General features: G+C 38.6%; 1 protein-coding gene across 1 annotated transcript in view; it reads left to right on the top strand.

The window, feature by feature from the left end:
* LOC114645628 (catenin alpha-3-like) overlaps positions 1 to 25,749 on the top strand; it is a 1,052,567-nt gene that overhangs the window by 512,996 nt on the left and 513,822 nt on the right. The window contains exon 4 of the mRNA XM_028793457.2: positions 4,567 to 4,723. Coding sequence (XP_028649290.2) covers positions 4,567 to 4,723 — 157 coding nt within the window. The remainder of the gene's footprint in view (positions 1 to 4,566; positions 4,724 to 25,749) is intronic.

Genomic DNA, 25,749 nt, shown 5'->3' with positions numbered 1-25,749 from the left:
ATATTTTATAGCAAGGGTGTCCAACTCCGGTCCTGGTGGGCCACAGTGGCTGCAGGTTTTCATTCTAACCCTTTTCCTAATCAGCGAGCAATTCTCACTGCTACTTAACTCCTTTTCCCATCATTTTAATAGCCCTGTTTTTAAGGATTCAGTCCTCTGAATTGATTTGTTTCTTCATTAAATGGCAGCCAAACAGAAATGAGACGTGAAACAAGCCAACAGATGACCAGCTAAATTGGAGCCAATTTCACTCCAACCAGTTTCTTAATCAGAAGCCAGTTAATTAAAGCCATTATTGAATATCATAACTTGTTGCTGCTCTCATTCGGCCACAGCAGACTGTTGATATTCTGTTTTTCTAAGACCACCATCAAGATGTTTTGGTGACCTGAGCAGACCGACATGACCGAGACCTTCACCTTTCTTTATTTTCAAGTTAGCTGGTCATGAGGCAGCTTGGTTTGTGTCTCATTATTGTTTGGCTGCTCATTAAGGAAAAAGAAACAACTTAGGGGCCTGAGTCACGTCAATTAAAACTAAGGCAAAACAAGTTAATCAGCAGCAAAAACGGCTCACTAATTAAGAATATGGTTAGAATGAAAAGCTGCAGTCACTGCGGACCACCAGGACCGGAGTTGGACAGCCCTGTTTTATAGCAAAGGCACAATGAAGCCACATTACCATTATCCAATATAACTATCAGTTCAGTTCTATTCATTTAGTTTTGAATCACACTCTTCACTAAGTGAAGGCTTAGAGTCATGTAAAAAGTTTTGGGGTAAAATGAAATTCTAATTTTATGCAATTCTAAATACATGATAAATAAACATAAAGGGTAGGGTTTCTTTAGCCCTTAACTCAGGGGTGTCAAACTCCGGGCCTGGAGGGCCGCAGTGGCTACAGGTTTTCATTCTAACCCTTTTCCTAATCAGTGAGTAGTTTTCACTGCTAATTAACTCCTTTTCTCTTCATTTCAATAGCCCTGTTTTTTAAGGATTCAGTCCTCTGAATTGATTTGTTTCTTCATTAAATGGCAGCCAAACAGAAATGAGATGTGAAACGAGCCAACAGATGACCAGCTAAACTGGGATTTCAAACTCCAACCAATTTCACTCCAACCAGTCTCTTAATGAGAAGCTGATTCTTGCTGTTAATTAAGCCCATTATTTAATTCAATGGCTTGTTGCTGCTCTCATTCTGCCACAGCAGGCATTTTCAAATCTGTTGATTTTTCTGTTTTTTCTGTCAGATGGTGGCTTGTTAAATGTCTCATTTGTATTTGGCTACTAATTAAGGAAAAAGAGACAATTAAGGGGCCTGAGTCAAGTTAATTAAAACTAAAGCAAAAGAAGTTAATTAGCATTAAAAAACGGCTCACTAATGAAGAAGATGGTTAGAATGAAAACATGCAGCCACTGTGGCCCTCGAGGACCGGAGTTCGACACTTGTGCCTTAACTACTCACACCATTTCTCATCTCATAAGGATTTGCACAGTGTACTTTATGCAATTGTGTTAAAATGGCTACTTTTATGCATGCTGTGAGGCTGTAATATAAAATAATGCAATCATTTTAAATTGTACATGTTTTTAATGTAACTTAATGCCATATTACTGAATAGTATGACACAGTCTAGGACAGGGGTGGGCAAAATTAATTCTGGAGGGCCGCAGTGGCTGCAAGTTATTGTTCCAACCCAGTTGGTTAATTAGAAAACAATCCTTGCTAATAATTTAATTTCATGATCTGTCAGTGCATTAACTCTGCCATGTCAGGTCATTCTCATATTCGAGATTTTTTTTCCTTTCTAAGGATATCATCCAAATGATTTGAAGTCTAAAATGGATGAGTAATTCTCAGTCCTTCACTTTATGCTCTTCACTTTCCTTCCAAGTATTTAATTAAACCAAATAGTGCACGATAAATACACACAGGTGTCAATGGAAACAAGCTAAATGGAGAAATGTTGGTTTCTTTTGTCATTTGCATCTTATTGCTAATATGGAGCAATTAAAAACTAAAATAAGCAACAAAGGTTCAAAATCTTAACAAGTGAGACAACTAAAATGAAGCAGAAGTGTTACTTGAGCAGTAAGTGCTTCTTATTAAGCAACTGGGTTGGAACAAAAACCTGCAGCTGTTGCAGCCCTCCAGGAACGACTTTGCCCACCCTTGGTCTAGGACTACCTGAAAATAAACCTGATCCACTTTCCCAGTGCTCGTTTGTCACTAGTCACCCTTTATCCTCTGCAGGATTTGCACATTGATCACATTTCACTTCAGTTATTGAATGTTTTTTGCAAACAAAGTCATTGCAAGAAGAACATCTCATCGTTGTCATGCATATGTAAGTACCCACACGGTGTACTAAATGTACCATATGGATCTTGCGACTTGTGCATCCACTTATAAAACTGGCTGGAGCACACTGGAGCAAAACCATTGGGACACTGTGCCTTGTAGTGGATCAAGCCAAGGACAGATGGCGGATGATGCCAGTAGCTTCAAGTAAAAGGAAATTGGACAAAAATGACTGAGATTGGTGTACAAAATACACCAGCGTGAGTAGTTAAGGGTTAAACACACAGGAAGAAAAATCAGTTCTAAGCTGATTAACATAAATGAAACCTAAGAGTATCTGTCCCTTCATTACCATATATATACTCAAGTTTAAGTTCTCCCATGTATATGTCGGGGCTTGATTTTACTGTATAATTTCTGGTATTTTATAATGTCAGTCGTATAAGTCGAATGCGGAAAACGCTATTGGTCCAAGAGATTACAATATGCTGTAACGCCCACCTGAGAGAGTAACCACGGAGCACACTGCCTTTTTTTTTCTATGTTTTGCACCTACGTTACCACACAGTAATACCTAAGCTATTACAAAGCGACGTTTGCACTGTTTTGTATTTTTTTGTATCTCACATCCTCATACACCTACACCTTATCTACGATGGAGCATTCGACCAGAAGAAAATATGAAGCTGGTTTTAATTTAAAAGTCGTTGAAGTGGCGAAAAAAATTGGTAACTATGCTGCTGCAACAAAATTTGATGCGTCTGAGAAACTGATGTGAGATTGGAGGATGCAAGAAGATGTAAAAAAAAAAGATTTAAGTGTCACATTTTTGAACGGGCTTACAAATCAGGGGGCTGATTTTATGATCAATTTTTCAGGTTTCAAGACCCGACTTACACGCCAGTATATACGGTATGTGACAGATAGGGAGCGCTATCACTCCCTTGAACCCTCTGATCAGTCGCCAGACACTAGATAAAAGTCCAATAATTTACTTTATTAGGACAATACAGTGCACAAAGCACCCTCCACTCCACTATACTCATAAATATACGATACTATAACAAATAATCAATAATCCTCCATGCCCAGACGCATTGCCACCCTTCCTCCTGACTCAGCTCCTCCGTCTGGGATTTCCCACAGTCTCTTATAGTCCTTGACCCAGAAGTGCTTCTGAACCCTCAGTCCATGTGACTTCCTAGCACTTCCGGGTCAGATCAAAACTCTTCTTTTTTATCTTGGAAGTACATCATTCCCTCTGTCGCTTTGACTAAGATGTACTTCCGGGTTATAAGGAACATACAAGTCCTTATACCTCCCTGCAGCGTCCTCTGGTGGCCCCCATGGTATCCAATAGGAATTTCCAGAATTCCCTGCTGGCATTCAGGGCACCTCCATGCTGCAGGGAGGGCTCCATCTGGCGGCCTGGGGGTATTGGCCGGGATGAACGGCTGGCCATATCCCTCAGGTAATTATAGAACTGTGGCCAGTTTGCAACTGAAGAGACAAAAACAAAATCTCTACTCAAAAGATAAAATCATCCACACTTACAGTTTGCGAACCAAACCACCGCCTTCCAGAACATTCTAATGTAAAGTTTGTGCTGGGCTGTCTCATATGAGGACAGAATCTTTTTCTCTATTGGTTTCTACCAGTGATTACCATTGGGATAAACAATAAGACAGAACCCATAAAAATTGCATAAAATGGCATCATTCTAGAAAAAAAAATGACACAAAATAGTGGCACAGTGACACCACAAAAATATAAATATAAATTAAGAACAGCAGCAATAACAGTAATAATAAACCAAAAAGTAAACAAAACAAGACAGCATAATATGTAATGAGCTCCTTAAAACATTCTCCCTACACTTGGGGTTTTGATTGTGTTTAATACGTTTTTTTACGGCTTTCTTCAGTAATACAAGGGACCTGGAGCTCTGGACTGAGAAGTAGCACCAGGTCTTTATTTATTTATTTTTTTAAAGATGAGTGCTTTGGTTCCTTTATTCCGGGCATTCCTTCTCAGGTTGCTCTAAAAAATTTTGATATTATCAAATGAGAATTTTTTTTGTTTTGCTTCCCAGAAGTCTCCAATATATTGACATTGTACTTATTATAAGGTAAAACTCAAATACATAAATTTAATTTATATTAAGCACTTATGAAAATCTATGTACAGTATGGATGGATATTACAATATAAAATTACTGAGACAAGTTTGGAATGAATTCATTGGAAATATTTCCCTTTTTTGCAGGTGACCAGCGCTGCTTTGGCTTTCGCTTCAAGGCCCAAAAGCAATGAAGTGAAGAATAATATGGAGATGTATAAGAAAACTTGGGAGAGCCATGTCCACCTGCTGACTGAGGCTGTGGATGACATCACCAGCATTGACGATTTTCTATCAGTGTCTGGTAAGAGAGGCGCTTTCTTCAATCACTGTTGTGGTGTTGGTACTTCAACATTTTGCATCACATTCAATATGGAGATTGGGCCATTGACTAAAATGGGCCTAAAATTTTGCTTGCATTCATGAATTACCAGCTTGTGGAAAATCTGGTTTGATGCAAAGAGTACTAAATTGTGAAAGCAGTTTGAAGACGTGCCAGAATGTTGGTGACATCTGTTTTAGACAACCTTGGAGGGAGAAGGTTCTTCATTTGCTGTTCAGGAGGTGGATATACTGTAAGGGAAATGAGAGAGTTGAGAGGGAAATGTTGATTTTTTTTCAGAAATGAATCATTTTATTTGTGGGCAGAAATTAATCTTTAGATTTGTCTTTTTTCATTTAAATTATAATTCATCAATCAGTTAAGGTAACAAGGGAATAGATGTGTCCCACTCCAAAGGTTATGGACAGTTTTTTTAGGGATCATCAATAAAGTCAAGCTTTAATCTTATCCATACTTACAGCAATGCCTTCCATTGGACAATCCATTGTTTCTGTTTCTGTTGTGCTACTGCTTGGTGAGGGTAATTATTCTGTCTCAGCCTGAATTATTTCTCTTTCTGTTTAAGGAGGCCTCTAATGTTGATTTAGTAGTCTCTAGTTGGAAAAAGACTGAATAATATGGATTAATATAGTCTCATTGGAACAGAGTGACACATATTTGCTTGACAAAGTCTATTCTTGGAAATAGAATTTGTCTCACAGTAAAGTTTTCAGGAAACCAAAGAGATCATTAGCACTGTGCTTAAAATAAATTATTCAACATAACTGTCATATTTCTAAGAATTGAATTTTGATTGGTAAAACCTCCTGTCACAGAGGTTTATGGCAGGTGAGGGGTCTCTGTCATTAAACTTGCCAGCGGGTCACTGATGAAACTTGTTCTCCAATAGACTGTGTTGACATGTTTGATCCACTAGTGGGCAGCAGCCTCACTTACATGGGAACAGTTATAGAAAGGCAACCCAGAGTATACTTAGAGCAAAGTCCTATAAGATGAGGTCAATATAACATCTCTTCAGTGGCCAGCATATATAAGGGGGAACAGAATCATCTTTTTTTTTTGGGGGGGGGGGCCTTTAGTACATGCCTGTGCCACTGGGTGAATATTCTAGAAACCCTTTTGGATCAGTGTGGCAACTGGCATTGTTGAGAGGTGCTGCGTTCAGCGTCAGTGAATTTTTTTGAAAGGCTCTTTCAAATCGTTTTCCTGTTTTCCGAAGTTTACATGTTTTCTGTGTTGCTTTCCTCCCACAGTCCACAATCATGCAGGTTAGGTGGACTGATGGCTCTAAACTGGCCCCTATCCTGTGTGTTCGTGTGAGTGTGTTCACCCTGTGATGTGCTGCTGGCCTGTCCGTGGTTTCATTCCTGTCTGCACTCATTGCATTCTGGGATAGTCTCCAGGTGTCCCACAACTCTACCATGGATAAGAAGGTTTAGAGAATGGATGGATGAACTAGTAAGGTATGGACTTTTTTCAGGTTCATGTCCAATTTTGGGCTCTCTGTCTGTTTTCCCACATTGCACCACTGATTTTGGGCCAGTGTTGCCCCAGTGTTCAAACACCAATTGTGCTATTGTTGGCTGCCCAGAAAGGGCCAATATGTTTGTCTATTCTGGGCCTACACTGATCCAATGTTGGTTTGTCTGCTGGGTCTTTTGTGAATGGGCCATATTAATACAATTAATTGACCATCTTTGTTGATATAAGTTTACGTTAATCAGTTTTTGCTTTCTTTTCTGTGTATTTTAACAACTCTCTACGTTTATATGTGCTAATTCAGTGTTTAGTGATCTGTGCTAGGACAGATTATTTTGCACTATTGTATTGCATTTCTATTTTTTCTTTTAATTTATATTTTATTAATTTTATTGTAATCATTCCGTACAAATAGATCAATTTTTACAAAAAATAGGATTAAAAACAAATCAAACCCCACCCCTGAGAAGGAGAGCATAGCCAAAGGAGTAATACTTAAAGCTTGTAAACATTCCTAAATTGTTGAGTTTAATAGGGCAATAAAGATAAATGGAGAAGGAAAAGAAATGCGAAAATAATTATTTCTTCTTATTCTAAAATAATATTAATTAGATCCTGCCAGGTTTTGAAAAAGTTCTGTACAGATCCTTTAACTGACAATTTGATTTTTTCCAATTTCAAATAATATAAAACATTGGTTTCCCACTGACTTATTAGAGGAGAGTTAGAATTCTTCCAATTTAACAAAATAAGTCTGTGTGCCAAAAGTGTAGTGAATGCAATCACCGTTTGCTTGTCTTTCCACTTTAAGCCCATCTGGAGTCCACCGAACACAGCTGTTAATAGGTTAGGAGGGATTGTGACACCAAGGCTGTCAGAAAGGCACTTAAAAATTTTGGTCCAAAATGATGTTAGTTTGGTGCAGGCCCAGAACATGTGACCCAGTGAGGCTTGGTTGCAGCGTTCGCAGGTTGGATCTTGCCCTGGAAATATTTTGGACAGTTTTAAGCGAGTATTGTATTGCATTTCGGAGGTGGCAGTGATAGATTGGCCATCTAGCTCTGAGAAGAGGACTACTTGTATTGTATTCTGTTTTGTATGTTATACTTATTCCATTTTTTAACACCCGTGGGTCTCACTTTGAATTGCCCTTCCCAAAATTTCTCCCTCTTTATTCCTGATAAGCTTTTTTGGGAGTTTTCTCTTGTCTTCTCTTCTCTGGGAGTCAAGGTGGCGGGGCTGTCAATTAAACAGGGACTGTAAAAGCCCATTGAGGCACTCCTTGTGTGATTGTGAGCTATACATAAATAAATTGTTGTTAATGACAAGTTGCTTCTCCATTTCCTCCCAAAACAGCCTCTTTTAGATAATGAAAGGACCCAGCAAGGTTTCAAACATATGGCACAAGAATATTGGCTCACATCAATTCCAATGGGTGCCAGAATTGTTGCAAGTGAATTGTTTGTGGACCCTCTGCTTCAGATAGCTTGTTCCATCTCATCTTTTGAATGACTGATTGGTTTGAGATGTGATGACGTGTATCGGTGCTACATGATTAACGTCTTCATAAGCGTGTTTTGCGATGATTCCCATCTTTCGCAGCATTATCATGTTTACATGATTTGTGTGTCAATGTAAATATGCTCCCCTGGAAACAAAGGGGGAAGGATAACACTGTGGAACCGTGGTCCCTCATGATAATTTGTCCTGTCAATCTCATTACCTGCATCCAGGACAATCACTATTTAAACAGGAGGTCAAAATGAAGAAAAAAAAAACAGAAAGAAAGAAATCTCGTTCTATTATACCACCAATTCATTGCAAAGCCAGGAGAAAGCACCAATCCAAATCACTTACACCATTTTCTACTTGCCACTTTCAATTCCTGACAACTTCACCTTTGCCTTGCAAAACCTCTGGGTTCTGGACTATGCCGATGTGCCAAAGATAAGCACGGTGAGATTGTTTCTTGTTGTTTGGGGAGAGGAGCAAGCCATCATTTTCATCCGTATAATTGCTGTAGGACGCTTTTTCCAGTTGAACCAGGTTCACAAACATTATCTATTTTCCATTTAATCTTCTGGACTTTTATGTGTGTCTCATTGATTTCATGTTCAGTGTGGGGTCAAGGGAAGGTTCGTGTTGTATATTAACTTTTTGCTGAACCTTTTTATTATTACATTCCGCTGGTCACTTTAGGGGTTGAGTGTTATATTGGGGATGGTTGGGGTGTGATATACATATTATTTGGAGTTTGTTCACTTCTTTTTTTATTAATAAATACTCACTTTTTTATTTTGCATATTGCTTTTTTTTTTTTTTTGGCTTATTTTTGATCATCTATTGGGGAAGTTTATTTGGAAGAAGAACGGCTTCTTGGGTCTAACGTCCTCACCTTGCCAGGCCACGGGTCTTGGTAGTGTAGCTGCCGGTTAGGGTGAGTGAGTTGACCGTTACAGACTAAAGTCCACTGCTAAATTCATTGTCATGTCCTTCGTGTTCTAGCGACACGAAACGTTAATCTGCTGAAAATCAACAACAATTTTTATTTCTATAGCACATTTTCATACAACAATGTAGCTCAAAGATGACAAACGAAAGTTACAAGAAGAGACAAAAATTAACATTAGGCAATACAGACGCAAATTCGCAGGGGTTAGGTTCCTAGAGCACCCACGAATAGTGAAAAGCCGTGAATTTTGGATGTAGTCAAAAAATGCCTATTTTTATAGTTTAAACCCTAAATATGCCCCCAAAATACTTTCATTTAATTTCAAATTCAGCTTAATACATTACTCTAAAAAAAAAAGAATATAAGGCTAAACACGTATACTGTACGGTACTGTACTGCTATGTCTCCCACAGTGCTAGAATGTGAAATATATGTGATATTTAAAAAATGTTATGCTGCGTATTTATGCAGTAGTTTGAATGTACAATTTGTTGAACTTTAAAATTGTAATTTATGCAAGGACTGTATATAACAAGCAAGAAAATTGATAACTTTGCTCCTATAGGTGGTGCCATATGTTTTATTAAATATTTAAAACTTGTATAATATGTTCATTTCTTTGGCTTTGCCAAAGTGATTTGTACAGTTTCTTTTTGTGTGTTTCAGCATGAGAAAACAGACATTTATACAGTGGAATTTCATATCTTAAAAGCAAAGTAAAATGTATAATCATAAGTCTGCACATACAGTGTATTTTCAGTCCTTTATAGCTAGAATTGTCAATTTCAATGGCTTTAAAAGTTTGTTTTCACATTTGAGCAATACCTGCAGTGGGCTGGCACCCTGCCCAGGGTTTGTTTCCTGCCTTGCGCCCTTTGTTGGCTGGGATTGGCTCCAGCAGACCCCCGTGACCCTGTAGTTAGGATATAGCAGGTTGGATAATGGATGGATGGATGGATGGATGGAATTGAGCAATACATCCATCCATCCATTTTCCAACCTGCTGAATCTGAACACAGGGTCACGGGGGTCTGCTGGAGCCAATCCCAGCCAACACAGGGCACAAGGCAGGGAACCAATCCTGGGCAGGGTGCCAACCCACCACAGGACACACACAAACACACCCACACACCAAGCACACACTAGGGCCAATTTAGAATCGCCAATGAGCAATACAGTACTTTACAAAATGTATGTAAAATAGTATTTGTTAGTAATACCAAAATGGAAATCAAGTTAACTGAATATCACTTGAATTACCAAAATAAATGCATTGCTAATTTTGAAAATAAAATACCCCGATGTTACCCCTATATGTACTGTAATTCATGCAAGCGCGTTTTCTTTGGCATGTGCTGTCGTTTTCTTTGGTGTAAGTAGGGTAAATACGTAATAATTTAATTTAATAAAAATACAGTAAAATGTATGGGTACTCACCAATAATGAATGATATTGATTGAAGATGATGATGATGATGAAGAATTAGCTGTGCAGTACAATGAAGGTATGTAATGAAGATAATGACTGCACAGCAAAGCAGAGGATTTACAACTCCTCGGGTGGCTACTACGGCATAACTTTTTAGTTCCGGGAGCAAATCCAGTAGTTCAACCTTCTCCTGGACTGTCTTAAACTTCTTCTGCCGCTTAAGTTCATTGCCAGAAGCCTTAGAAGATGCAGGGCATTTGGGCGGCAACTTAAGGCTTTAAGAAGAACAAAACGAAAAACACGAGAACACTCGGCGAAACACTCGTTCTTGTTATGATACAGATGCGTCACACAGAGCAGCAGCCAATCAGCAGCAAAGAGAAATGAATAATGCTCTCGAATTGACTACTTTCACCATCACATGCTGCGTTTTCCTCTATGGTTGCTTTCTGTTCTCTCTACAGTACAGTATTGCCACGAAAAAAGCCATAAAAAAATTGCGGAGAATATTTGCAGTTTTCGCTAACAATTAATAGTTAGGTTCTAAGGAATCATCTGCAAATGACTGAGGCCGTGAACTCTGAACTGCAACTTCACGGGGGTCCACTGTATATATTAAAGAATAAATAACAACAAAACAAGGTAAGATCTGACGGCTGGGAGGACAGACAAAGCAAAATAAAATACTCAGGCTGGAAAAAAAAAAAATCTGCAGGGGTTCCAACGCCAAAAGACATAAATGTTCTTAAATCAGACTTGTGATTTTCAGGCCTCACATGATAGGAATTGATGAAGGTGGTCTCGTGGACAGCTGAGTCACCCGCCTTCATTCCAACATCTTGGGGGGATGCATGGTGCCTTGATCAGGTGGTGGTGGTGCAAATCACCACAACATAAGAACCAGAAGGAAACAGCAGAGAATAGTAGAGATTAGTAGAAATTGCAGATCCCTGAAGAATATGATCATTCTATGCCCATATAGTCTATTAAGAATACAAGTGAAAAGTACCTACGATAAAGGCAAATTAAAGAAATTAGTTTTTAGCAGTTTTTTAAAAATGTTCCACAGTATTAGCCTGTCGAAAAGACCATTTACTCATAGTTACATGTTCCGTGACATTCAAACATTAGGACATGATGCCAGCAGCACTGCACTCCAGTAATGAATGCCTGGCACAATGGCGTCATGAACTCACATATATTAGGGCTTCAATATTCTTTCGGTGTTTCTGTTTCCAGACTTACTGTATAGACGATGGGATTGGCTAAGGAACAGAATATTCCTTTTATTGGAAAAATGTTGTGTGGTCAACAGTATCACCCCTGTCATTAGCGAGGTTTGGTGGGATGTTTAGTCCTTTATGTCTCTTTAGCATCACTGTTGTCCTCAGCTGTCCTTTGACTTCTGGTAGCCAATTTGTTGCTCATCCTCCTTTGACTTCTTTTATAATCATTTTCTGAGCAGGATATCTATCAAAAGGGTGATTTTTGCTCCATTTGAGGAGCTTTGAGCATGGGTAAGGTGCTATATAAACAAAATGTATTAATGTCATTATTAGTTGTAGTATTTTTAATGAACCCATGACACCACTTGTGCATGCCAGCTCTTCCCAATACCCTCATGTCAGTGCAGCACATGAAATGGCCAAAGTGGTGTGAGGCCTCACAATATATTATTACAAAGCAGGCCACAATCCAAACCGGTCTGCCCTAGAAAGGTTCCCTCCTGTACAGTCGGATAGGCTGTTGGCTTTGGCCTACACCTGGCCAAATAATCTTTGGCTTTAAAAGTTCAAAAATATATTAGCAACATCCCAAACTATAATCAAAATGCCCCACAAGGTAGGTGGTTACTGTAAACCACTGGCTTGAAAAGAGATTGGCAGCAAAGAATTTTTATTAAAGGAGGACTTGTGTACAAAAAGAGAAAAATATAACAAAATGTTCAAAAGAGGCAAAAGAAGTTGCCAAACAGGCAATCTGAAAACAAACAAGTCTCAGTAAAAATATTAAATCATAAGCATAAGTCAGAAGCAAAAAAGATTAAAATAGATAATAGACGATACAATGAAAACAGTAATACTCACAAACTGAAATCCTAACTCTGACCACGTGCATTCAACAAACAGCAAGGGATTCCACTTTCCTGCCTTCCTTTTATTGGGGGGGGGGGGGGGGGTGGTTGGACCATAGTAGTGATGAAAGGGGGTTCCACTCCCAAAATACAGTGAGAATACAGACATTTAAAGAAACAGTACAGAAACACTCCTAAACATAATTTAAAAAGTCAGTGAAGGGGCTGGAGCCTATTCCAACTAGCTTAGGGCACAAGGCAGGGACACACCCTGGACAGAGTGCCAATCTATCGCAGGGCAAACACACACACACTCACACACCAGACACACACTAGGGCCAATAAAAAAAGTAATCCATGAAACATAATAACTAAATGATAAACGAACAGAACTGTATTAACAGAAATAATAATAATATATGACTCAATCTGAAAAATGAATGTAAAAGACAAGGAAAAGAAATGTAAACATAAGCTCCCTGGCTCAAAACATAACATCGACACCCACCACAATGCTGAGTTCTGTGACACCAATCTCTTTATTCTTGTATTTCATTGTACTTCATTGTACATTTCATTCAATCTCATTGTACTGCTACAATGACAATAAAGACTTCCTTCCTTCATTCATCCATGACTCTGTTTTCTGAATGAGCATTTCCATTTCAGAGTTGTTGGGAGTCAGGGACCATCCAAGCAGAGTTATGTACGTCTGGAACCAAACCTGGTTGGAATGGCAGTCATGTCCACATATTCATACTCCCTCACATGGGGACAATTTAAAATTACCAGTTGACCTCACATGCCACACAGACAGTGACCTTTGCAGTCATTGGACCGAGAGCTAATGGACAGCAGTGCATATTGCTGCACCAACATGTCACCCACAGTAACTATAGACATATTCCACCCTGGACTAAAATTTAAAATCTTTTAGTGTTTTATTGCCGCCAAGATAGATAGATAGATAGATAGATAGATAGATAGATAGATAGATAGATAGATAGATAGATAGATAGATAGATAGATAGATAGATAGATAGATAGATAGATAGATTGGGCACAATATAATAGATAGATAGATAGATAGATAGATAGATAGATAGATAGATAGATAGATAGATAGATAGATAGATAGATAGATAGATAGATAGATAGATAGATAGATAGATAGATTTTATTTCCTTTCATGGGGAAATACTGACACTGATTTTATGCTAGCATTGGTCATTTTGTATTAACAGATATTTTCAGTTATTAATTTTTGGATTCTACTCACAGACCCTCCACCACTAACATACATTAATCAATGCTGTCTTCACATCATTTGAATTGCAGTCTGCTGTGTAAGAAATCTGTTGAGTCACCACAAGCATATTTGTGCTCAGTTTCAACTACAATTTAAAGTGCTATTGAAAAACACAAATTTAATGGCGTCAACTAAAACAAGTCATTGCACCACAGCTAAAAGAGATGGTGGCCCACAGAGATGCACATCTGAATTGTGCATCAGTTAAAGACCTGCACACAAAGGTTTGGACTTCTTGACTTTTGATAATGTCCTAGTTTTGGTAAAGAATTCTAAAGGCTTACATAGATAGATAGATAGATAGATAGATAGATAGATAGATAGATAGATAGATAGATAGATAGATAGATAGATAGATAGATAGATAGATAGATAGATAGAACTTTATTTGTCCCTCATCGACTAGATAAACCAGATTTTATAATGCAGTAATGGACATATGCAATTTGGATTTTTTACATTTCTCATCTCAAATAATGTGAAAGATTTAACTAATTTTTTAAAAAGTACAAAATGAGAGTGTTCATAAATCTCTTACAGAGATACATTTACAGAATATATAACATGTGATACAGATGCCTTTCTAAAAATTGATTCAGTAATTGTCCGTAACAGTACCAGTTACCTTTGTTCCAAAATTAAACGTATGCTGCCTTCAGTTTGCACTGACAGTGAATTGTTTGCCATGGTAATATCCGCCTGGACGGCCAACTTGGCCTGGAGAGTGGAAATTGACTTTTCCGCTATTATGTTGAGCTACGTGCTTGTGCCAACACGTTGCAGATGGCAAGTAGAAAAACAAAAGTCTGTTAAAAATGTTCCTGTAGAGATGGATAATACAGCTATATCCAAAGGTGTATCAGATTTTATTTGACAGCAATGTTTTATCTGTCAAAATAGGTAAAACTGTATATTTTTAATTCAATGCTAGCTTTCTGAAAAGTATCCAACTGGCAGCAACAGCAAGATCTTCAAAAAGAGAGAAATTGCATGGAGAGAAAAAGAATCATTTCTGCTGTATCGTGTTTGCTAGTCTCAGATGGGCTCTGGACCCTGACATCCTCTATTGGTCTTCATGGGTTTAGAAAACAGGTGATAAATCAGTTTATTATGCTTTGAAAGAACAAAGTGGTAGGTATTTAGTGGAGTAGCCTAGTAGCAGTTAGAGGCCATAAATCTCTCCTTCCCTATGATTCACCTATGGGGTCATAAACGTCTCTTCATTGTCTATTAGAAAGCGTTGCTCTTTTAGCTCCTGAAGTGTTTGCAACCCTTAAAGAGTTGGGTTTCTAAGGCACATCTTCAGCTACCTGTTCTTAATAAACAGTAAAACAATTCCTGCCCTCTAAAGTAGGAATCATTTGCTGCCCCCTAGTGTATAGGCAGGGGAAAGGTGTGATTTTTGTATTGCTTTTTTCTTGCTTTTAAAAGGATAAACCTGTCCTGGGTAACTCTCATCACTGCCACCTGTTGGCCAGTTGATCTTGTGGCCCTTTCCCAGTCCTCCAAGTTGTTCCTCCTTCTCTCCATAGAAGTCTAGGCATCTCCTCAGTCTCACCCTACAGCATCTTTTCTGCCTGACAGAATCAACCACCCTGTGTTATATGTAAGTGTGAATTTATGTGTATTTATGTTAAACGTTTTTGCTAATCTGGAGTTATTCATTTTCATGTGGTTATTTTATTTCTGTTGTTTTTAATTGTAATTCCATGCTTGCTATTAGCTCTCGTCCTAGCTTTACACTCAAAGTGCTTCAAGCAGTGAAGCAACATCAATTGAATGTTTCAATAAAGGGTGGGTTTGTGACATTTAATTCAAAAAGGTGTATAATACTAGTAATGTACATATAAGAGAATGGTACCATTTTAAGAATTAAGATCCTACACCAATATATCGTAGGATCACTAAATATCTAGTGTATGATATGGATGGCTTTGTTGAATGTCCAGCAGTTGTTATTAATTATTAGCCCCGCCCACTGTTACATCATACCCCTGAGTCCAAGTGGTTGTGGAGTTGAGAATCGTAAATCAGCCCCGCCCACTGATATGTCCGGTTTGAAATCATTTGCATACTTAATCATGTGTACCGTGTTTATTTATTAATTAAGTGATAATTACATCAATTAATTTACTGAATTTTTAAATGACATATAAACCATAGTAACATACAGGTAAGCTGCGCCTGATGCCAGGTTTGTTGCACCACCTTCAGTTTTCAGTTATTCATTTTCATGTAGTTATTTTATTTCTGTTGTTTTTAATTGTAATTCCATGCTTGCTATTAGCTCTCGTCCCGGCTTTACACTCATTGTGCCTCTAGCAGTGAAGTAACATTACCCCATGTCACACTCACTTTCAGCCATGCCCTTGGGCAGGGATGGCATTTCCTATACTCCAGGAGACCCAGTGTCACTGCTTCTCTGAGTCTCCCAGAAGCCTAAAAGGACAAGTTCTCCAAGGCTGTCCCATATATGCTGTCTGAGGGATGGTATGGCACGACTTGTTCCCTCATATTACTACGTGCCCTCTCCTGGCCCACATGTATTACCAGCTACCTTCTCCTTACTGGTTCAAGCAACAACTGGGGCACCTGCACAACAGCACCTTGGTCTAAAATTGTTTATGCCCTCCGGGTTCTCTCTCACTTGCAGCATTACAGTCTCCCTGTGTGCAGCCGTGCTGGGGGCATCCTCAGTCGTCAGCTATCTCACCCAATCGTGCTGGGCTGCCATTGCTGGCGTATTTCTTACTAGGGTCTTGTGTGGCCCTGCCCTGTGTTCCCCTTCGACTGCTTGCACTCCCCTTCCTGACATGAACCCCCCCTCCCCCTGTGTTATATATAATCTGCATAAATCAAAATAATATATTTAATAATTATTCTAATCCTTTTAGTTGGATATAAGCCATATGCTTATGCTCTGGGGAAGCCCTATTTTTAACAAACAACAAGCTGAATACTGCTTGGCTTAATTAAAGTTTTTTAATTCAGAGACATAAACACTTTTTGCTTCTAGACCTCACACTGCATGAAATGTAAACTAAATTTAATAAAATTATACTCTATGTTACAACGTTAACTAATGCAAATTTACTTGTATATTATTGGAGGAATTCATAGCCCTGAAAATGCAGCCAACATATTTCAGTTCATCGAGATTCAGAGGCGAATGCATCCTTTGCTTAATCTTCATTGGCAATTTAGAGCACTTAGAAAAAAGGCAAATTACAGGATTCATATTTCAAATTACTTCATCTTTTCAATCATAACCACAAAAAATACGGCTCTTCGCTTCTTGAATATTTACTACTGCGATAGTCATTCAGGAGGGAGTATTATTCATTTTTTTTCTTTGTATTACACTTCAAAAAAAAAACATTTTTATGAAATGAAATTGGAGCACTTCACTTAAAATGAAAGTAAAATACGAAGCGCAAAAGACAGCAATATTATCCTGTGCATAGCGACATGGGCTGATATTGCTGCCTTCCACTTTATTCGTTCTTGATAAATGATACAAGAAATGATTACAGCTTTATTCTAGATCCAGTGTTTCCACTTCTTGACATGTAATTGAATGGGAAGATTGGTGATCATCTATAGCTATAAATAATAATGATAATGGATGATGAAAAAATATATATCATTATTTTGCGGCCATAAAGGTTATATTTAAAATGTTACTATACACAGCAAATAGAGCAGGATTGATTAAAAAGCATGTGATTAATTGTAATCAATTTCAAAAAATTGGGATTTGAGACAATTTACCTCCCAAGACAATTTTAACAGGAAATGAAATTTATTTAGAAAAAGCTATTATAGAAAACATTAATCACTCCACCGGTACAGCAACACAAAATCGACTCTCCATAAATCAGCCCAGCATTTAGATATTAACTATATTCATATCTGGCCTAATATTTAAAACATTATCAGAGTGCAGAATTAAACCCACTGAGCCTCAGTGGTGGTGACTTAGAGTCAAGTACAGTACTTAATAAAGATTATTAATATTAAGAAATATTCACAAATTATTCTGGTACAGTCATGCAATACGACAGCAATGGGTTTCATCCCAGGTTCATAGATGGACACATTGGCTTCTTGGTCTTCATTCCAACCAATCCCTTAATTTGACATCAGTCCCTCTTGTCATTTTTTTATGAAAGATTTTCTGTAATTGGCCTTTCAAAACTCTCACGGTCACATTACAAAGCATTAAATTACTTCTTATTCCTGTTTTTCTTCTTCTTCTACTTCTTCTTCTTCTTTTCTCAATTGTGTATGGGTCAATGTACTTGATCACCCTTCTCCATGCAGCATGGTCCTGCACCTCCTCCCCAGTCAGGCACTTCTCCTTCAGATCTTCTTTTACTTCATCCATCCACCTCCCCTTTGGTGTCCCTCACTTTCTCTTCCCCTCTTCTTCCATTCTCATCACTCTTTTGCCTTCATTATCTCTCCATACCACTTCAACCTGCTTTCCTGTACTATCTTAGCTATGTCTCCCACTTTTGCTGTACCTCAGATTGTCTCATTTCTTATTCTGTTCTGTTTTGTAACTCCACACATCCATCTCAATATTCTCATTTCTGCCATGTCTAACTTCTTCTCCTGCACTCCATTTACTGCCCATGTCTCAGCTCCATGCATCATTGCTGGTCTTACTATTGTCTTAAAGACCTCACTTTTGACCTTCACCTTAAATCTCCAATCATACAATCCCCCTGACACCTTCTTTTAATTGTCTCGTTTTTCATCGCAGACTCCCACTGATCTTAGATATTTAAATTTATCCACTTTTTTTGTTAACAGCTCTCCCTTCAGGCTAACTTCTGAACCCTGATCATCATTACACCCCATATATTCTGTTTTCTTCTTCCTATTTATCTTCAACTCTCTATTTTCCAATGCCCTTCTCCATTCTTCCAACTTCTTCTCCACTGTCTTTTCTGGTGGTACACAGCACAGAGTCATCAGCAAAAAACCGGCACCAGTGTGGATTAGTCTTTTATCCCATGACTCAACACATCCACAATCAGACGCTAAACAATACAAAGTCATTGGCAAAAAAAACCAAAGAATTAAACAACACACCAAGTATTAAACACTATTATATAACACCAGTAATGGCGTACTGCACGATAACGTGCAGTGAATACACTTGACTTGACCATATTCCGCGCCCGTACGCATCCGCCACCCTGCTGCCCGCTGCCGAGAGTTGATTCTACAATAAAATAAAATAAAAATAAAAAGTAATAATTGCAAAACTCTTCACTTTTAACATAAAGCTGTAGTGCAGAGTTTCAGCGTAGTGAATGTGTACCAAATTTCAGGCTACAGGTTATTTGATTTTTGACCTTGACCATCCTGGGTTGACCTTTGAGGTCAATCATCACCCCAAAAGCGGACACTAGACGTCACATAGTATATGTGTACCAAATTTTATGTAAATAGGTCAAACGGTTTGTGAGCTACAGGTGATTTAAAATCCTGGACAGACAAACAGACAGCCACAGTAGCGTATTATATAAGAAGATTAAACACCCAATAGAAATATCAGAAAAAGTCTAACACTTAGAAAAAGGAAGCTTACAAAAGTAAATTTTCAATTGTGTTTTAAATAATTGAGTCTGAAGACGTAATATGTAAAGTAAGTGGATTCCAAAGCTTGGGTGCAGCGTAGCAACAAGCTCGCCCTCCCATTGTGGAAGGTCAGAAAGACGGGACCAGCGAGTAGGAACAGAAGACCGAAGCCGAAGTTACAGAGAGGGCTTTGTATGTAAGGAATGGAGTCTTATATTAGATGTGGTATTTAACTGGCAGTCAATGAAGTTTGTACACAAAATCTGAAATGTGATTGTAAATTTTAGTATAACTAAACATGCTGCTGCATTCTGAATCAACTGAAGCCTATTGAGTAACTTGTTAGGAATATGAAACAAAATTGCATTGCCATAATCTAATCTTGAAGTAGTTAATGCCTTAATTAATATTTCAGTTGAAACGCAAGATAAGAAGCATAAGAACATAATTGAGAATTGTCGTGAAGATGGTAATAAACCCAAAGTAGAGAATTAATATAAGATTCAGCTCTTAGAGAACTGTCCAGGATAGCACCTGAACATTTAACTGGGTACAACTTGATAATGGAGAGCCATTGGTACACATGATAATAACAGTACCAGATTTTATTTTATTTTTTTAACATTTTAAACATTTATTAAAAGCAAGTAAGATTCCATATAAGCAAGTCAAACTTGACATAACTAACTTCAAATCAACTCCCATCCATGGGAAAGAGAGCAAGGCTAACAGCCAGAGTAAAACTTATAAGGGGGAGAAAATTGTTTCCCCAATTTAAATGCTTAAAATACTCAAAAATAAGTAAATAGATAAATTAATAAATAATTAAAAATAAATAGAGTAAAAAAGGAAAAAAGGAGGAGAGAGAATCTGCTTTCTCAATTAAAATGGTATTGATTAGTTCCTGCCAGGTTTTGAAAACGTTCTGCACAGACCCTCAAAGTGTGAATTTGATTTTTTCCAATTTCAAATAATATAAAACATCAGCTACCCACTGACTTAAAAGGGGAGAGTTAGGATTCTTCCAGTTGAGCAAAATAAGTCTACGTGCTAATAGTGTAGTGAAGGCAATCACAGTTTGTTTGTCCTTCTCCACTTTTAGCCCATCTGGAAGTCCACCAAACATTCAGCTGTTAGTGGATTAGGAGGGATTGTGACACCAAGGCTGTCTGAAACACATTTAAAGATTTTAGTCAAGAATGATGTTAATTTAGTGCAGGCCCAAAACATGTGTCCCGGTGAGGCTGGATCTTACCATGGAAACATTTTGGACAATTTTAAAAGAAACAGATGTGCTCAATAGATGATTCTATGTTGAATGACTGAATGCTTTGCACATATGGAGCTCAAGTGAATTCTGTGCATGGCTGCCTTCCACTCTGTTTCTGAAATGTTGAGTGAGAGATCCTTTTCCCACTGTACTCTGGGATCTTTTAAAATGTTTTTATATATTACAGAAATGCTGTCTGAGTCCTCAAGACTGATCAATATTTCTTCCAGATTAGAAGTAGGTGGGAAGTGAGGAAAATTAAATAAGTTTTTAATTTGGAAGTAGTGAAAGAATTGTGTTGATGGAAAGTTAAAGTTGGAGTGTAATTGTTGATAGTATGTAAAGACGTCTGTGTTCAGATCTCTAAGTGATTTAATTTCCGAATGTTTTCCAACATTAAAAACTGTGTACGTTTGAGAGGGTGGAAAAAGGTGGTTATCATGCAGAGGTGCCACAGATACAAGCTTAAAATCTTAAAATACTTTGTACATTATTTCCTTATTCTGAGTGAATGAAGCACAATTGCATTGTTAGTATAGTGGCGATAATTTGTACTTATTGGGGTACAAAGCAAGGAATATAAAGAAGTGCTTCAGGAATTTATTTCTGTTGCGGACCAAGCCTGAGTCTGCTCATCTATTTGTGTCCAAGTCCATGTCAAGAAAACTGAAAGTTAGGTAGAGCCATGCCGCCTTCCGCCTTAGGTCTTTGTAGGGTTGCCCTTTGGATGTGTGGATGTTTTGAAATACAAATAAATGAGGTTATGATTGAATTTAACTTCTTAAAAATGATTTGTTAATGTATATTGGAATGCTTTTAAATAGAACAAGAAGCTTAGGAGGGATATTCATAATGACGGTGTTAATTCTTCCAGCTACAGTGAGATGGAGGATTGACCATCTATGCAAGTCTTGCTTAATTTTTTCCATACAGGCAGCAAAATTTTGTTGATAAAGAGCTTTGTGTTTACTTGTGATGTTTACCCCTAGATATTTAAACTGATCTGCGATGATAAAAGGGAAAGTGTCCAATCTAACATTGTGTGCTAGAGAGTTCACTGGAAAGAGCACACTTGTTTGGTTTCAAACTAATTATGAGTCCAGAAATCTTTTGAAATTCTGCTATGAGATTTTAAGGGAGTGGATTTTGAGCCTATAAGGAGTTTTCAGATTAATTTCTGTTGAATTTAAGACGGTTTTAATATTATGAAGACAACAAGTCAAAGAAGCAGGAAAGAGGTACTTTAGAAGGTTTTGCAGAGTGATGCATAATGGTGGCCAGAGTAAGACAATACACAGTCAAAGCAAAAGAACCTAATGGTGACCCATGAGGAGCATCATGAGTAATAAAGGAGTAATGTGATCTCCTTTATCACATTTGTAACGTAACATATTATTCATAAGCCCACTTAAAGCAATTCAGATTCACTGGGGGCTGGCGCTTATCTTAGTAGCATTGTGAGCAGAGCCGAGCTTTAGCCAACCCTGCACTGGGCACCAGTCCGTCACAGGGTAAGAACATCCACACTCACAATCACATACAATTCTGATTTTGAACTGTCAGCTAGCCTACCTGCAGACCTGTAGGACGATAACTAAAGTACTTCAAGGAAAACCTACATAGTCATGAAGACAACAGTGTTAATACAAAAGTACAAGTCTCTGTTAGTTGTACTTTACATTTAATTGGACAGTCTGCCGTAGCTCTGTGTCAGGTCTCAGATCTATCTATCTATCTATCTATCTATCTATCTATCTATCTATCTATCTATCTATCTATCTATCTATCTATCTATCTATCTATCTGTCTGTCTGTCTGTCTGTCTGTCTGTCTGTCTGTCTGTCTGTCTGTCTGTCTGTCTATCGAGGAAGAGAAAACATTATTAACTGTAATGATTATAAGTATCCATCCATCCATCCATCCAACCTGCTATATCCTAACTACAGGGTCACGGGGGTCTGCTGGAGCCAATCCCAGCCAACACAGGGCGCAAGGCAGGAAACAAACCCCAGGCAGGGCGCCAGCCCACCGCAGACGATTATAAGTATTTAACTCACAAATACCAATGACTGTATTTTGTATTAATCATGCTACAGAGAGCTATATGATTTTTTACTTCTATATGATTTGATCTTCATTTAGGTAGAAAAGGAATTAAGTTTATGCACAGAATATAAGACTGGCTTGCATTCTTTTATGAGAAAATGCTGACCTCTTGATACTAACAGAACACCCTGTGATATTATAAATCAATGTGATAGTTTCTGAATTCCTGCTTAAACTTATTTGAGCCTATTTCTTAAAACTGTGAGTGATCTGATAACCTCTTTATCTGAAAGAAGCAATGTACACATTTCAATTCAGGGAGTAGTAAGCTGTTGTAATTTATGTATAACCACAAAATGAACTGCCATGTATATTTTTTTTTGTTTAATACATGAAGAAGGTATATAGAGGGAGGCCCCACGTTAGACTGTAGGCTACAGGCAGGCTGCAGGCAGGCTGACAGTCTGTAGCCTCCTCTCACCAAGAATAAAGAACTTGATTTTTATTATATATTGATGTCCATTTCCCGTTGTTATCAACTTCAGCGTCCACACTATCTATCTTAATAAAAGGACAAGTGTCTACAAATCTGTGTGCCTCTCCAGTTGCTATGCCTTTGTCATTCCAACAGATGGTGTGTCACAAACACTGGTAGTAATAAATTGCATTGCATCAGTTATTCTTTTGTCTTTTATTACTACAAGCGTTTATGATGCACCATAACAAATGCAATGCACTTTATTACTACATGCATTACAAAATACATTCCAATAGATGGAATAATAGGTCCAATAAATACGAGGGGAGTCCAAATATAAGCAGGAATTTATGAGCTATGCTTTATTTATTGAATACAATGAAACGACTTACACACTATTTTTCTATGTAGTCCCTTGCCACTGCAATACCCTTGTTCCAGTGCTCATGAAGCTCCTAAATCCCAGAAGAGTAGAAGTCTCTTGACTGCATGTTGATCCATTCTTGCACAGCGTCAATAACCTCCTCATTCGACTTGAATTTCTTCCCTCCTAAAAATTCCTTAAGTGGACCGAAGAGATGATAGTCCGTCTCTGAATGACTTACATCAATTATATACTGTACACTCTAGACTGAGAGAGAGACACTCATCCTCAAACTGTTTTTTAAGTCTTGAATAAATCTGAGATCCGGCAATATATATAAATCCGGCAGTAAGTCGAATGCGTTTCCAGTGAGAGTGGGACTCGGCCAGGGCTGCCCTTTGTCACCGATTCTGTTCATAACTTTTATGGACAGAATTTCTAGGCACAGCCAGGGTGTTGAGGGGGTCCAGTTTGGTGGATTGAGGATTGGGTCACTGCTTTTTGCAGATGATGTTGTCCTGTTTGCTTCATCATGCCATGATCTTCAGCTCTCTCTGGATTGGTTCGCAGAGGAGTGAGAAGCGGCTGGGATGGGAATCAGCACCTCCAAATATGAGACCATGGTCCTCAGCCGGAAAAGGGTGGAGTGCCCTCTCAGGGTGGGAGGCGAGATCCTGCCTCAAGTGGAGGAGTTCAAGTATCTCGGGATCTTGTTCACGAGTGAGGGAAGAATGGAGCGTGAGATCGACAGGCGGATCGGTGCGGCGTCCGCAGTGATGCGGGCTCTGCATCGGTCTGTCGTGGTGAAAAAGGAGCTGAGCCATAAAGCAAAGCTCTCAATTTACCAGTCGATCTATGTTCCTTACTTCACCTATGGTCATGAGCTATGGGTAGTGACCGAAAGAACGAGATCGCGAATACAAGCAGCTGAAATGAGTTTCCTCCGCAGGGTGTCTGGGCTTTCCGTTAAAGATAGGGTGAGAAGCTCAGTCATCCGGGAGGGGCTCAGAGTAGAGCCGCTGCTCCTCGGCATCGAGAGGAGTCAGATGAGGTGGCTCGGGCATCTGATCAGAATGCCTCCTGGACGCCTCCCTGGTGAGGTGTTCCGGGCATGTCCAACCAGGAGGAGTACCCAGGACATGCTGGAGGGACTATGTCTCCCGGCTGGCCTGGGAACGCCTCGGGATTCTCCCGGAAGAGCTAAAAGAAGTGGCCAGGGAGAGGGAAGTCTGGGTATTTCTGCTCAAGCTGCTGCCCCCGCGACCCGACCTCGGATAAGTGGAAGAGGATGGATGGAAGGATGGATAAATATGAGATGGAATCATTTCATTTGTCAAAAATGTAATAATTTTCTGCACAACACTACTGTGTACCTCCTGCTCCAACATGTTGATTACAATGGACAGGAAGGGGATAAAGATCAGCTAGCACTACTAACGACAAGATCATACATGCACGTGTTTGTCCAATGAGTCACGTCTACCTTGCACTATACAGTATATAAGAACAGAGCTTGCAAATTCCTGTTTATAACTGAACGCCCCTCGTAGGTCCATCCATTCATTTTCCAACCCGCTGAATCCGAACACAGGGTCACGGGGGTCTGCTGGAGCCAATCCCAGCCAACACAGGGCACAAGGCAGGAACTAATCCTGGGCAGGGTGCCAACCCACCGCAGCCCTCGTAGGTCTATGTTCATTATTTAAATTTCAACCCATCTTAGATGGGTAGCACAGCCAGTCGATCTGTAATTCAATCTGAGCACTCCTTTCATTGATCTGGTGTCCTATCCAGGGTTGAATCCTTCCTTTTGCCTGATGCTCCCAGGATAGATGGAAATTACGTTAAAAAAAAATAAATGGATGGATATGTGTCAACCTAACCATTTAACTTACTGTAACCCTGATTTCCTTGAGCAACTATTAATCTTTTTGTTTCACTCAATGCACAAAACTAATTTGAACAAAACAGTGCATTTCTGTTTTTGAATGTTATGCTCACTGTTGGGTCCTCGTAGTGCAATTTGTTCATTTCCTGTAACTGCCTAAGGGGTCCCTAGGTTCTCAACTAAATCATCCAAAAAAAAAAAAAAGCAACATTTATAACGTCAGCAGCAAAAGGTAATCTTATAAAAAAATATCCCAGAAGCAATGCTTTTGGCTATCTTGATTCTTATGAAACACAATGTCTGCTGGATTATGTGTCAGTCTCTAAATATATCCACCCTATAAAAAGAATTTTTTAATAGTACTTTTTAGATATGTCCAGAGACAAGACACTGAGAAAAGCAGCTTCATCTTGCAAGTCCTTACTTAAACTTAGGGGTTCACATGATTGAAGCTTTTAAATTAGGACAGGACAGAGCATTTAAGCTGTTACTTTAAAATAAAATTTTCAACAAGAGCACATGGATAAAATTGGAAATTTGTGAAGGGCAGATTTCACATAAATGTTAGAAAGTTTTAATCACGTAGAGAACCATAGACACATAGAAT

The sequence above is a fragment of the Erpetoichthys calabaricus genome, chromosome 2, assembly GCF_900747795.2.
Source record: "Erpetoichthys calabaricus chromosome 2, fErpCal1.3, whole genome shotgun sequence".
NCBI classification, from domain to species: domain Eukaryota; kingdom Metazoa; phylum Chordata; class Cladistia; order Polypteriformes; family Polypteridae; genus Erpetoichthys; species Erpetoichthys calabaricus.
Note: the sequence above shows the minus strand (reverse complement) of the source record. Positions and strands in the feature narration are given on the sequence as shown.